At 42.3% G+C, this 15,283-nt stretch overlaps 1 protein-coding gene across 4 annotated transcripts in view; it reads left to right on the top strand.

The window, feature by feature from the left end:
* Positions 1 to 747: 747 nt before the first annotated feature.
* LOC148028288 (uncharacterized) overlaps positions 748 to 15,283 on the top strand; it is a 341,703-nt gene continuing 327,167 nt past the window's right edge. For 2 of the 4 annotated variants that reach the window (XM_087690091.1, XM_087690088.1), the window contains exon 1: positions 749 to 1,074. In XM_087690091.1, the coding sequence (XP_087546217.1) occupies positions 948 to 1,074 (127 nt within the window). In that variant the 5' untranslated portion in view covers positions 749 to 947. Of the gene's footprint in view, positions 1,075 to 15,283 lie in introns of all 4 variants that reach the window. The other 2 variants (XM_087690090.1, XM_087690089.1) reach the window with 2 other exon arrangements.

The raw sequence follows: 15,283 nt of genomic DNA, 5'->3' as shown, positions 1-15,283 counted from the left end.
AAGCATAAGAGTTAGTGGTTTTGGTATACTACTTGCATGGTAGGGAAGTTAGATAACGAGGATCTAACTAGGTTAGCAAATTTGCTAGGATAACTAACACCTCATACTCATATGCCAAATGTATTTTGTTATTATTAATTAAACACTATCTTTTCACGTGAAAGAAAGATCTAATGGACAATCATTAAATGTCATCTTATTGGTCCCTTTGGCATAGTTTGTGAATCGTGGCCTTTGAATAACCTTTTGGGTGAGCTGAAAAAACTCAAGCTAGCTTTAAGAACCGCTAGCTCAAGTGGGTAGCAAAATAGCATGATAAACCCAAGGTTAAGGGTTCTATTCTCATGAGCTAGAGTGAGGCACCATGTACTTGTAAAAAGTGATTTGGCTCCACTTGGTTAGTCACTAAGAGAGACGTTGTAATGGGATCACATAAGGCTAAGGAATCATGGGTTCGGGTGGCCTTGGTTGTAAGAGCCAAGTCATGTAGAAGTTAAAATGACTAAGGTGAGTTGACTAAATAGCACTTAACTTGGACCCCTAAAAATAGAAACTTGGTGTGGTTCATAAAGTACATCTAAAAATGGTGATATTTCATGCACTTCAACAAGTTAATATGATGCGGCTTTAAATGAAAGGTCACAATCTTCTCTCTCATAGAGAGGTGACTATCTCTCACCTCCTTTTTCACTTGTGACACACATACACACACACACACTCTCTCTCATTTGCACCAGCTGCCAGAGAAGGGTTCTACTTGCTCGGGGAAGTGCCATCATCCATGTCAAAGTGGTTGAGTCCCCCCTCCAAGTAACAAACTCATTTCGCGTCCGGCTGGGCGTCAGAGTCAAAGAGTTAATTCATTGCACGCCGATTGGTCCTATATAAGGCGCACTCAGGTTCACGCGTGCTGTGGATCGCACACGCGAAGCAAGCAAGTTCCAATTATGGAAGAGCAGCTGGATCATCAGGAGGAGCGTGCCGTCGATGATTCATCATCGCCACCATTGCCGGAGAGGTCGACGGATGCCTCCTTTCCTGTCCATTCCATCCGCTCCCGGAACTGCACGTCTGGTAAGGACAGGAATAGAGAACACGTCTTCCTCTCTCTACAAGCGCGAAGTTGCCTTGAAGTCTGATACAGCATTGGAGCAGATAGAGCCGCGTTTGCCTCCGTGGCTGCGCTATGGTGTTATATGCGATCTTATTCTGTATTTTAGATTGATCTGTATCGGTAGTGCCTTTTGTAAATGACAGTTAAGATCTATCATAAAGTCATTCGGTATGTCCCGTATGGAAAAGGAAATCTACCGGGCCGGGTGACCGAACAACTAGCCACTTAGTCCGACTCATAGTATGCCACGGGGCACTAGCTGACCACAGGCCCCGACTTGAGCAGTGGTCTGTCTGGTCTTTCCTTGCGCATTGCCACTTGTGCCTACTGACAGTCCACTGGCTAGTGCCAAGTGCAGTCTGCCATGTCCTGGGGGCCCCTCCTTATAGTGATTGAGAAGCTAAAAATTGAGGCAGCCAAAATCCCTCTGATCGTGGGAATGTTTGATAGTCCATTTGCACCGTAAAAAAAGTGCATGAATTATATCAACTCTTTCTCATTAACTTGCAAATTTCTCTTTGCACCATGGAGAGCACAATACTTGTTTATACCACAAGTCGACCATCCTGCATTAAAATAGCCCCTATGTTGTTTCAATGTGTATCATGCTGAACAACAAATGTCTTCTTTAGATCGGACAACACAAGCACAAGATTTGAAGTTATCTTTTAACTCCTCAAATGTTGAAATTTCCATCGCTGCATTCACTTAAAAGGCATACCCTTTTTTTGCAAAGCATGTAGTGGTGATGCAAATTCAGCAAAGTTGCACACATACTTTTTATAATAGGAACATAGACTCAAGAAGTTGCAAATCTTGTGTATATTCTTCAAAGGTGGCTATAAGTGAATTATGTCAACCTTTGTACAGCCCATACGAATGCCATGTAACTTTGCATATTTTTTATAATAGGAATATAGATTCATGAAGTTGTGGATCTTGTGTATATTCTTCAAAGGTGGCCATGAGTGTATTACGTCAATCTTTGTATGATCCACACGAATGCCATTAGTTGACATAATGTATCTCAAAAAGTAGATCTCATGCAAGAAAAATAGACTCTTCTTGAGGAGGAGAGAAGCTCCAAGAGGAGGAAGGCCATATTATAAGGAAGACTTGAATACAATCCTCCAAGAGTCCCTCAAAGAGATGCAAAGAGAGGAGGAGTGTTGAAAATGATGATAGTATATTCAACTAATCATATGCAAGACTAAACCATTCAAGGAGGCTTGAACTCAACAATAGCCATGAGATAAATGCTTAAGATTAACCACAACGCAAATGTAGATGAGATTAGAAAGTTTGAGTTAAGAGTTATAGAAAATAAATCTCATATTGATATTAGAGCTGAACTAACTATCACTCTTGTGCTAGATAAGTACTCATGGATGCTTGATGTCAATTTGAGTCTAGACTATTAATTGCACCATTAAATGTCTAGTGGTAACATTAAAGAGACTAGGAATTAATTAATAAATTAATGCTAAGTCCAAAAATAATTAATGTTGAGGTCTTAAATGTCCCTTGGGAATTGATACATTAATTATGAATGGATACTAGCTAGTTCTTGGGTAGGGTGAAAAGAATAATCAATTAATTTTAAATTTAAAAAACTAATTAATTAAAGCTGAAAATTACTTTTGAAAAGTTACCAAGTGGCAACATAGGTTGTCACTTGTCAAAACCATGCAAATTGAAGGTGGGTTGTTTGGGGGTTGGTTGAGAGTCATTCTAGCATTCAAATGCTGAGGGAGGAGAAATGAGCCATCAAATGAGCTTTGAGAGAGGCAACAATTTATCGTGCATTGTGATAGGATAGAGACAATAGATTTCCTTATCCGCTTCAATGAGAGGCGATGGTAAAAGAGGAGGACTCGCAAGTTGCTCTAGGATTTCACTTCTCTTTTGAAGTTTTCTTTATGGGTCGAAGATTTAATCCATCATCTGATTAAATGTGGTAGGAGCATTTTTAAATCCAAAAGGCAACCAACAGATGGAATGACATCAATCATGTAGTGTATGCAAAGGTCTTCTCATAATCTATGTTATATTTTTTGTTGATAACCTTGTACAACAAGGCAAGCCTTGTATTTGTCCAATATCAATCAGGTTTTAATCTAGTCCCAAAAACCCACTTAGTCTCGATGACTTTCTTGTGTCTTGGATAATCCACCAAAGCCCAAGTCTCATTTCGGTTGATGCTCCAATTGTTGCTTCATCACTCGCTGCTAATGATCATGTTGTAAAGCCTCCTTCATAGAGGTGGACTCTTGATCTTGCATGGCATGAGTCATCAAACAGTAATTAGTGTACACAAGGTCGGTGTAATGTGCTTGGTTTCTCTGAGAATGCCGTGAGCCATATTGCGGCTGCTACTCCTTAGGGACCATCTTAATCCCTGCATCACGAAGAGTGCCACGTACCCAATGAGGAGGAGGCTGGATATTTTCTCGTCGTGCTTCATCTGTTGAAGTCTATGAAATGTCCACTGATTGTTGTTGGGCCTCAATCGGAGAATCCAGTGGTGGTGGAGTACTAAGCTCCTCATTTGAAAAAGAATCCTTGAGATGCAATGACTCTAAAGGGACAGTTGCCGGCACCCAACTATCTCCTGGATCTCCAAGAACGTGATGCTCCTCACCCCCTTTGAGGTTGGAACTTCCACGAACCGAACATCACGACTCATTAGACATCCCGCTTAATGGGATCATACAATTGGTAACCTTGAGACTACGAGCTATAGTCCACAAACACCTGTCTTTTGGAAGCTGTTGCAAATTTTTCATGCTGTGTTTTCGGGATGTGAACATAGGCATTATACCAAAAAACCCTGAAATAAGAAACATCTAGCTTAGATCCAAAGTACGCCTCATAAGGTGTCATACCAACAACAACGGAAGTAGGAGATTGATTAAGAATGTGAACTGCAGTAGTCACAGGCTTAGCCCATAGACATTGAGGTGTTTGTCTATGCTCCATCATGGTATGGGCGTCGGGCCATCTCAATCACATTGTGATTCTTCCGCTCCAATATGTCATTCTCCTGAGGGATATGTGTGTTGGCAAACTCTTGGTGGATACCTCGATTTGTACAAAAACGAGCAAGCTCATTAGAATTAAATTCTTTACCCTTGCCCTTGTTCGATTGTAAGGTCTTCAGTTTTCGGCTTGATCGGTTCTCCTCAAAGAGTAACCAATTTGTGAAGTTGGAGAAAGCCTTTGACTTCAGCTTTAAAAAATAAGCCCACGTCATCCTGTTGTAATCATCCACAATTAGCATGAAATACAAGCTCCCTTTAAGGAAATCCATCCTCATTGGTCCACAAAGATCAGTAGAAACAAGCTCTAGTAGAAATTGCCTTAAAGCCTTGTTGGAAATAGCATCACGAGTTTCCTTCCCACGGATACACACAGTTGGTGGCTTACCATAATATCCGGCAAACCTTGAATAAGCTGTCCCTTAGATGCCTTCTGAAGGTATTCATAGTTGAGGTGGCCAAACCGAGCATGCTAAAGCTTGGACTGTGTCTGAGAGGTAAGAGGAAGAGACGTCAAGGTAGGAGACGAACGCAACTTGTAGACTCCATTCTCCTCATAACCTGAAGCAAGGACTTGTCTCGATCCACGATCAAGAATTCGAAAGGAATCTGCATCAAACTCGACCAAGAGGCTGAGGGCACAAATCTTGTGCACCGAAAGCAGATGGTACCTCAAGGTTGGTACATAAAACACCTTAGATGTATGGGCACCACCCTGACCATCTGGAATAAGATGCATGTTACCCCTTCCCTAAATAGGGATAGAAGAACTATCAACAATGAGAATTTTTCCATGCGAAGGCCGCAAATGAGCAACACCTGATGTAGGAGTCGTGTGCCAAGATTTACCATTGTTAACAATCCACTCTTGAGTGTGTGGGGCCATCAATGCAGCATCAGAGGCCTTTAGGGTCAATGCCTCAACCACCTCCAAGTGGAGGAAAGCAGTTGATGAGGGAGCAGCTACTACTCTAGAATCCTTTGAAGATTTCTCATTCTTCTCCTTGTGGGTGCAGTTCTTACAGTGGCCAGTCTTGCTACAGCTGTGACAAGTGGACTCCTTTTCCTTGTCCTTCTTTGATTTGTCCTCCTCCTTCTTCTTTTGGTCCTTTTCCTTCTTTTGAGAGGATTGACCTATCAATGCCTTTAATTTAGAAGTATTGGTCCCTTTCAATTGCTCCTCTTGGTCCAAGACCGTAGGAATCAACTCCTCCCAATGAAGAGTCTTTGAGTGCCTTGAGGCAATCAAGGTGGAATAAAAACCATTGAAATGAGGCGCTAACTATGAAAGAAGAGTTATTGCCATGTCTTTAGAAGTGATCACTTTCCTTGCGTTCTGCACTTTCATCTGAAGCTGCCTCAGCTTGTTGATATGCTTATGCATAGAAGATGACTTGTTGACACTCATGGTCCTCATCTGCACTTCCAAAGAAACACGTTTTATGATGGTATTTAATTATACATTTGATCGAGCTCCAACCATAGCTCCCGAGTCACCGTCAAATGCTCTATATGGGAGATCACAGCTGTAGTGCATGAGAAAAATAAAAACGAGCGGATGCGAGCATTTAGTTTGTCCCAATGTGCTTGAGCCTTTGCCAACTCCAACTTATCACTTGTAGAGAGTTTAGACCTCTCTCGAGGAAGGACGGTGGTTAGCCTTCGTAACAAGGTCTGCGAAATCATAGGACTCCAAAATGGCTAGTATCATAATACGTTGGATGTGGTAGTTCTTGCCATTGAGCTTTTGATCCAATGGAAGAGCCAGTAACACGGGCACCTTTCGTTCTATGATCGTGTGAAACTCTGTCTTAGCCTCAAAAGACATCTTTATCTAAAATGCTTGCATAAAACACAAAAAGCAATCCTCTCAGATTGTGAAAATGCAACCTACTAGGGCTCTTCACCGCTCATCTCGCTCCTTCTTCACCCACTAGAGGTGATGAAAAGCTGCACTTGAAGGCCCAAAATGCAGCCTTTTTCCTTCTCAATGTAAACGCCCCGAACAACGTAGTATGCTTAACAATTATGATGTTCACTTGTTTTCGAGATTTAATATAAAAGAGAATGAACACTTAAAGCTGAAAATGAAAATTACTCACAAAATTACAGCCATGAAAATGTAAAAGTAATGGAGACAAGATTGAGGGTTGAAGATGGGCAACCCTCCCCGAAGGAATGTATTTCTGCTCAATCCAAGTCCCTTAGGGAAGAGCTCAGTTACAATCAACCTGAGAGTGAGAAGAAGTAATTCTCACTCTCACAAGATCATGCAAAGATGTACAAACACACATGCATTATCTATTATGCAATGATAAGAACTGATTTCTTTACAGTATGAGAGAAGAAAAAGGGGAAATCAGCCTTTCTCCATCATTGATCAGCAGTACATGGATAGGGCTTGCTTCTTGTTGCTAAAATGGAAGAAAGAGCTCGAGAAGGAGGTGCTGTAATGAATTTACAGGCTTGCTGTCCTGTAAAACAGCAGTGATAGAAGAGGGAATATGGAGGAATTTGATAATGGAGAAGTGGGGGATGATGATGGGGATGGATGGGGCTAGTTTCTGGCTATCTGTGGGTGCTGTACATGAGTTTACAGCAAAGAAAAATGATGTTGAATGAAGAAAAACGAGCTCTTATTTATAGGAGAGGGGAGAGCTAGTACAAAAGGGGAAAGTGAAGTAGCACAAGACAAGTGTCCAGCCACATGTCATGAGATGTGACAAGTGGTGGGACACTTGGAAACTTGTGTGACAAGTGTCTTGACACTTGTCTCTTCTCTATGGCTTTCCTTTTTGGGTTGAATACTGTCAAGAATAGAAACATCCAAATTTAGTAAGCACAGTTTGAGTACAGAAATTACTATTTTTAGAATGACATCCCTATTTTTTAGGACTAGCATTTTTAAGCTAATTCGAGGCTCCTAAAATTTAGGGACTTCCTAAAATTTAGGGATCTTCTAAAATTTAGGGACCCCCCGAATATGGGTGTCATATGAAAGCTTTTTCCGTGTACATCGCAAAAATGGTATCCGAATCTTCATGTGACTTTCCTATGCAAAGAAATGTGCATTTCAAGCTTTCAGCCCACACATGCACATTATACAAGCATTTCATGATCATGCCATCTTGTTGATTGTAACTGTCTGTTCTGGTGGATCTAGCCCATACTTCAAGGCATCAATCCTTTCTGTGTGCGAGTCTAACCCTGATATGCGTGAGTTCTAGTCACAGGCGCCCAATCGGGCCATATAGGTGGAAGTGTGAACTATCTTTTCTCTAACCCACCGCGTGGGTCCACCATAACCTGTGACCACTCATCAGTGGCCAGCTCCAATGCACTTTTCTTTATATCTAATTAGTGCAAAGGAAATAAATTTAATAAATCATTATATAGACAAATTAATGAGAAAGGATACAAATTCTGTTTTTATAGAGTTGTGATAGCCCTCTGGCTTTTATTCAGCTGTCCTTAGCTGAAAAGCTTCTTGATATTGCTGTAGAATATTTGGGTAATCCTTCATGAATTTTTCATCTACCCACTGTGTATGTGTTGTGGGTAGATTCTTGAATTTTAGTAAGAATTTTCGTGTCACAAGGCCACTTCTCGTGGTTCGATCCTTGAGAAACAAAATCTTTTCAGGTTCCAAGAGTTGCTCTGTTTCTTCAACTTCTGGGGGATCTTCAATAATGGGTTCCTTTGGTTCTGGTCCTATGTAAGGTTTTAGCAAACTTACATAAAAAGCATTGTGTATTTTCCAATGAGTAGGAAGCTCAAGTCGATAAGAAACTTCATTTATTTTCTCAATCACTTTGAAGGGTCCAAAGTATCTACTGGAGAGCTTTGGAAAAGATGAATTTTGACCAGAACCTTGTTTGAGCCTGCTTTTATCAAACTTTAGCAAGACATATTGACCTTTTTCAAAAGCCAAAGGTCTTCTTTGTTTATCTGCTTGCTTCTTTTGTCGCTCTTGGGCAACTTTGATAGTGGCTCGAACTTGATCCATTGCGATTTTTAAATCTGAAGCAAACTTATCAGCAGCAAAAATCTTATCTTTAGTACGAATAATTGGAGGAGGAATCACTTTACTCTGTACTATTTCATTTGGAGCTTTCCCTATGGATGAGTGCATTGTATTGTTGTAAGCAAACTCCAATAATGGAAGATATTTCTCCCATTGTGACTTATGTTCACTAACATAAGCTTTCAACATATCCAAAAGAGTGAGATTCATCACCTCTGTTTGGCCGTCAGTTTGAGGATGAAAAGCTGAGGAGAACTTTAAAGTGGTTCCCAAATTCTCAAATAAAGCACGCCAAAAGTTACTTGTGAATTTGAAGTCTCTATCTGAAATGATCTCAGAAGGCATACCATGTAATCTGAAGATATGTTGAATGAAAAGTCTTGCAGCTTGTGCGGATTTCAATGTTTTATGACATGGAATAAAAAGTGATTGTTTGCTGAATCTATCAATTATGACCCAAATCATATCATGACCTTGAGATGTTCTTGGAATACCTGAGATGAAATCCATTGTGATAGATTCCCATGGATCTTTGGGCACTGGAAGAGGTTGCAACAATCCTGGAATCTTCTGCCTATCATATTTGGATTTTTGGCATACCAGACAAGCCTCAATGAAGTTATGTGTATCTCTTCGTAATGTTGGCCAATAAAAGTAGCGCTCAATTGCACTTAGAGTGGCTGCCCTCCCTCTATGCCCTGCATAAGGGGGTTCATGACTTTCTTTAAGCACCTTTTGTCAAACAGGAAGAGTGACACAAAGGCGATTGTTCATGAGAAGGTAACCGTCTTTGATGGAATAATCTGGATGAGAACCTCCTTGCTGTAAATTTGACCAAATTGCTGCAAAATCAATATCTTCATCATAAATATTCTTCATCGTTTGAAAATCTTCATGATGAGCCACTGTAATAGTTGCAATGCGAGGCACTCTAGAAAGTGCATGAGCAACTACATTTTGTTTCCCTAGAGTGTACATAATTTGAAAATGAAACATAGACAAGAAATTTTACCATCTTGCATGTTTCTCCTGCAAATGCTTTTGAGTCTTGAAATACTTCAAGCTTTGATGATCAGTTTTAATAAGGAATTCATTGCCTAAAAGATAATGTTTCCATATCTTTAAAGCATGAACCACTGCTAAGAGCTCCTTTTCATAAATGTCATACCTTTTCTCCACATCATTTAGACGGCGGCTTTCAAAGGCTACGGCATGGCCTTCTTGATTTAGCACTGCACCAATACAATCACCGCAAGCATCTGCTTCCACCACAAATGGTTTTACTAGATCTGGAATGATAAGAATAGATCCAGAAGTAAGAGCTGTTTTCAGCCTTGTGAAGGCTGCCTTCTCTTTTTCCTTCCATTGGAAAGAGATCTTATTCTTTGTAAGGTCATGAAGTGGAGAAGCCATATGTGCAAAATGCTTGATGAAGTGGCGGTAATAAGAACATAAGCCAAGAAACGATCGCACCTCATGTACATCATGAAGATGAGGCCATTCTTTGTTGTAGTAATTGTAGAACAATTTCCAAGTGTTGATGATGCTCCTCTTCATTCTTGCTAAAGACAAGAATATCATCAAAGAAAGTACCGACATATTGTCGATGCTCTCTAAAGATGCGCTCCATCATTCGATTAAAGGTGGCTGGTGCATTGGTTAATCCGAAAGGAACAACCAAGAATTCATAAAGACCGTATGAAGTGCGGAAAGTAGTTTTGTGTACATCTTGTGGTATTACCCTAATTTGATGATAACCACTCTTTAGATCAATGCGGCTGAAAACCTTTGAGCCTCCTAGACGATCCAAAATGTCGCCAATTCTGGGAATAGGAAACCGATTCTACACAGTGATTTTGTTGAGGGCTCGATAATCAATGCACATCCTGAATGTGCCATCTTTCTTTTGAACAAGAAGAACCGGTGAACAAAATGGTGAGCTACTTGGCCTAATTAGCCCACGGTTGAGTAGGTCTTCGACTTGCTTTCTGATTTCTTCCTGTTGAGGACGGCTCACACGGTATGGTGCTATATTAGGAGGAGAACTGCCCGGGATAATATCAATATGATGGTCTTCTGGCCTTTCTGGGGGCAGCTGATAAGGAAGATCTTTCGAAAAACAATCTTTATACTTTTCCAAGAGCTGAAGTTGCTCTTGGTTTTCAGCATTCATATTATCTTTTACATCAGTGACATAAAGCAGACAACATTGAATACAATCCTTAATTGCTCTAGAGACTTGCATATGGCTTACCATAGGTATGGTGTCTCCAGAAACTCCAGCTTGGATCTCGTACTTCTTGCCTTTGTTGGTGAGTTCTACCTTTTTTTTCTGAGAGAAGATGGTTGAATCTACTCTATGATTCCAGGGCATGCCAAGAATCACATCGCAACCATCAAGGTCTCCGATACAGAAGGTATCTTCGTCACTGTAGCCGTGAACTTGAAACTTGAGCTTGTCAATGTAGGGTATCACAGTCTTCACTGTGTCACCTTCATCAGCATTTAAAGCTTGGTAAACTTCTACCGGAGTGTCCATCTCTTCATTCTTTAATCTAAGCTCTTTAGCTAATTGCAAGGAAATGATATTTTCATTCGCCCCAAGATCTATCAAGAATAGTGCTTGCTTACCTTGCAACTGTCCCCAATCTTTTAATAATTTGTGTGTCTCTGGAGTGTGAGTTGTGTTTTTCACTGGCGACTTAGGCTTGTTGTCAGAAACCTTGCTTTGTCCCTTGTTTGGACATTGCTTCGCTATGTGGCCTGTTTGTTCACATTTAAAGCACTTCCCTTCTTTCATGAAGCGTTGCTTTTCTTCTTCGGAAAGTTGCTTTGCTTGTGGGTATAGATTGGAGCGAAATTGAGGAGCATTAGGAGGTGCATAGGGCTTCATCTTCTTTTGATTTGATGGTTGCTTTTGCCGCTGTTTTTGTCCTTCATTGGGGCTGAATACTCCTCATCGTCAGCTACTCTCTTGTTATCATTCTTTTGGAATGATTTGTTGCCATTGTGCTCCATTTCCCATGTCTCAGCATGGTCAATGAGCCCTGAGACTAGAACAATGATAATGATTAAGAGCAGTACGAAGTTTAAAATGCAAACCTTCTTGAAACTTCCTAAGCTTTTCCGAATTGCTGATCTTCTTGAAATGTTGGACCTTCAAAAGTAGCTCCCAAAATCTCTTGGTATAGTCACCAAGTGACTCATTTTTCCTTTGCCAAAGCCGATCCCATTCCATTTTTACATCTCTTTTGAAATGAACAGGAAGAAATTGGCTTTGGATCATGCGAACAAAGGACCGCCATGATTTTGGGGCAGCATGATCATATTCCAACCCCGTCCACCAAGTATGGGCTAAGTCGGTTAAATGTAAAGCTGCAAACTTAATCTTTTCTTTTTCTTTATACTTGTCACGACCACACAAAATTTGAAATTGACGAATAAACTTCAGAAGAAGATCAGGATTTCGGGAACCATCATACATACTGAACTTGATCTTCTTTTCAAGTTGAGATAGTGACTTAGTCTTCTTCTTCTTCTTATGCCTTCGTCCATGCTCGGATCTTGAGGTTGAAGATGATGAAGTGCTTGATGGGGATGAAGATGGAGACGAGGGTGAAGAATGTCGACGCCTTTGACGATGATGAGGTCTTCCATGAGAAGGGTGTGACTCTTCGTTACTAGAAGAGGATCCATCAGAATAGGCGCCATATGACTTTGAAGAAGAGGATGAGCTTCGACGTGATCTCTTTCTTTGTCTTGAAGTAGAATGGGACTGCCTCTTAGAAGTAGTTGGACTTCTTGATCGGCTCTTTTCATTGGTATGGCTTTGTCTCCTTGAAGTAGATGGGCTTCTTTCCTTGAATTCTTTGGGATTCTCAACTTTTTCTAGTTTGAGAAGTTGCTCACGAATTTGCTGATTCTCCTCTCTAAGACTTTGAATGGCTTGAAGGATAGCACTTTACTGATCCATTGAGACTCTTAAGAAAAAAAAAAAACTCAAGCACTCAATGCAAGGGCTGAAAACAAACAAACTTATAATTGTAAGCACTACCAGTGTTGGGGGTGAGGACCGAGCCAAAGCTTTGATACCACTGTAAACGCCCCGAACAACGTAGTATGCTTAACAATTATGATATTCTCTTGTTTTCGAGATTTAATATAAAAGAGAATGAACACTTAAAGCTGAAAATGAAAATTACTCACAAAATTACAGCCATGAAAATGTAAAAGTAATGGAGACAAGATTGAGGGTTGAAGATGGGCAACCCCCCCCGAAGGAATGTATTTCTGCTCAACCCAAGTCCCTTAGGAAAGAGCTCAGTTACAATCAACCTGAGAGTGAGAAGAAGTAATTCTCACTCTCACAAGATCATGCAAAGATGTACAAACACACATGCATTATCTATTATGCAATGATAAGAACTGATTTCTTTACAGTATGAGAGAAGAAAAAGGGGAAATCAGCCTTTCTCCATCGTTGATCAGCAGTACATGGATAGGGCTTGCTTCTTGTTGCTAAAATGGAAGAAAGAGCTCGAGAAGGAGGTGCTGTAATGAATTTACAGGCTTACTGTCCTGTAAAACAGCAGTGATAGAAGAGGGAATATGGAGGAATTTGATAATGGAGAAGTGGGGGATGATGATGGGGATGGATGTGTTAGAGATCACAGCCTAATCGGGGGCAGCAGGGCAGGTACGGTGGCGGAGTGCAGTCGGACTGCCACGTGGCAGTCCGACCAGTGCAGTCAGTCGGCTGCATTTAATGCAGTCGACAGGCTATTTTCTGGCGCCCTGTTTTGTCCAGATTTTGGCTATAAATAGCCGATATCTCCAGCAGTCTCCCACACTTCTCTGCTCGCAGATTACAGACCGGTGACACGCGCAGATTTCGTCTCTTTTCGCAGATTTCAGACAGTAGACAGTGCAGACTGCAACAGACTTCGAGGTGAACAGCAGGTTGCATCGTCGAGGTGGAGACACGCAGTCCAGCGCATTGCGCCCGTGTATATATCTGCATATCTTTGTATTCAGCACACTTTATAGAGCAGATCTTCATCTTCCACTGTCTCTTTCTCTCTCTTCTTTCTCTGCGTTCTCTCTCTCTCAGTCCTACGCTTCCGCACCGCTACACTCTGACATGGTATCAGAGCAGTGTTAGAGGGCTGACTGAGCGCAGAATCAACCTGAAGAGGAGTTTCCATCGCGACACAAATTTGCGTTTTTTGCTTTTAAGGGCAGACAGGAGGGCTGCGCCTTGGAACAAGGCTGAAGCGAGTGTGGGCGCGGAAGAAAGGAGTCCAGGTGGTGGATTTGCTGCTGTTTACTGCTGTTTGACGCGGAGGAAGTTTGAGTTTTCAGCCTACAAGTGCAGGTTTTGCTTTTTCATCGCCTCCGGCGGGTGAAGAAGGTTCAGGATGCGGAAGAGCCTTAGCAGGCTGAGTTTTCCCAGTCAGAGGGGGCTGCTTTTGCGTTTGTGAAGGCATTACAGGTGAAGATGTCTACAGAGATTGACTTGGAGTTCCAGTCGATTATGGACTGGAAGGTGCCTGTCTTACCGGCTCTTCCTGCAGATTAGAAGCTCCACGGTGACAACTACCGCATTTGGCGTGTCATGATGTTGGCCATCCTTGAGTCCTATGATTTGGCGGAGGTGGTACAGGAGGAGATTGACCGGCCCTCGGTAAGAGATGAGTCCAAACTCTCTTCCGATGCTCTTTCGGAGTTGGCCAAGGCTCAGTCTCATTGGGACAAACTGAATGCCAGGATTCGTTCCTTTCTCTTTTTATCATGTACTACAGCCGTGATCGCTCACATCGAGTACTTGACGGTGGCTCGGGAGATATGGCTGGAGCTTGATCAGATGTACAATCAGATGACCCTTATGAAGTGGGTTTCTTTGGAGGTACAGATGCGGACCTTGTCCGTAAACAAGTCTTCTTCGCTGCGGGAGCACATTAACAAGCTAAGGCAGCTTCAGATGCAGGTTCAGAATGCGGGGAAGCCGATTTCCTCCGAAGACATGGCGATTACACTTTTGTCCCAATTGCCGCTACGATTCGGTACATTTTACTCTGCCCTTATTGCTTCGGGGCGAGAGTCTACTCTTCGGTGGGAAGAGTTTGTTCCTATGGTCTTGGACCAAGAGGAACAGTTAAAGGGACAGAATGCTTCCAAGTCGGAGGCGCTGACAGGTCAAGCCTCTCAGAAGAAGGGGAAGGACCAAAAGAAGAAGAAGGGGGATAACAAGTCCAAGAAGGACCAGGAGAAGGACAAGGACAAAGACTCCACATGCCATATTTGTGGAAAGACTGGCCATTGGAAGAAGGATTGCCCTGACAAAGACAAGAAGGACACCAACAAGAAGGATACCAAGGATTCTGGAGCGGTGGCTGCACCCTCATCAGCTGCATTTCTTCATCTAGCTGTCATTGAGGACGCTTCACCGAATGCTTCTGATGCTGCGATGACGGCTCCCCAGGCTCGAGAGTGGACCGTTGATAGTGGTGCCTCACGGCACATGACTCCTTCATCAGACGGTGTTGCCCAGTTGCGACCCCCGCGTGGGCAGATTCTCATTGGAGACAACTCTTCAGTACCTATTGCAGGTCGGGGTAAGATGCAGCTTATTCCAGATGGACGAGGTGGTACCCATACCTCAGAGGTTTTGCATGTACCAGGCTTAGGGTACCATCTCCTGTCAGTTCATAAGATTTGCTCCCTTGGCCTTTTGGTGGAGTTTGACAGTACTACGGTGCGAGTCCTCGATCATGGATCGAGGAAGGTTTTTTCATCCGGATATGAGGAGAACGGCATTTATAAACTGAAGTCTTCCACCGTCCTCTCTACTCTTCTTCTTACCTCTCAGTCACAGTCCGAGTTATGGCATGCTCGGTTTGGTCACCTGAACTATGATTATCTTCGGAGGGTGTCACGTGGACAGCTTGTTCGAGGGTTGCCGGATATAGTGGTGAGCCAGCAGCCATGTGTCTCCTGCATTCGGGGGAAGCAGCATAGGGATGCCATTCCCCACACAGCTTCGCGGCGGTCTACTTCACCGATGGAGCTTGTATCTACGGATCTATGTGGCCCTATGAGGAATGAGTC

The sequence above is a fragment of the Lygodium microphyllum genome, chromosome 12 (assembly GCF_053477565.2).
Source record: "Lygodium microphyllum isolate KBCC chromosome 12, Lygodium_microphyllum_v1.1.10, whole genome shotgun sequence".
Lineage (NCBI taxonomy): Eukaryota > Viridiplantae > Streptophyta > Polypodiopsida > Schizaeales > Lygodiaceae > Lygodium > Lygodium microphyllum.
Note: the sequence above shows the minus strand (reverse complement) of the source record. Positions and strands in the feature narration are given on the sequence as shown.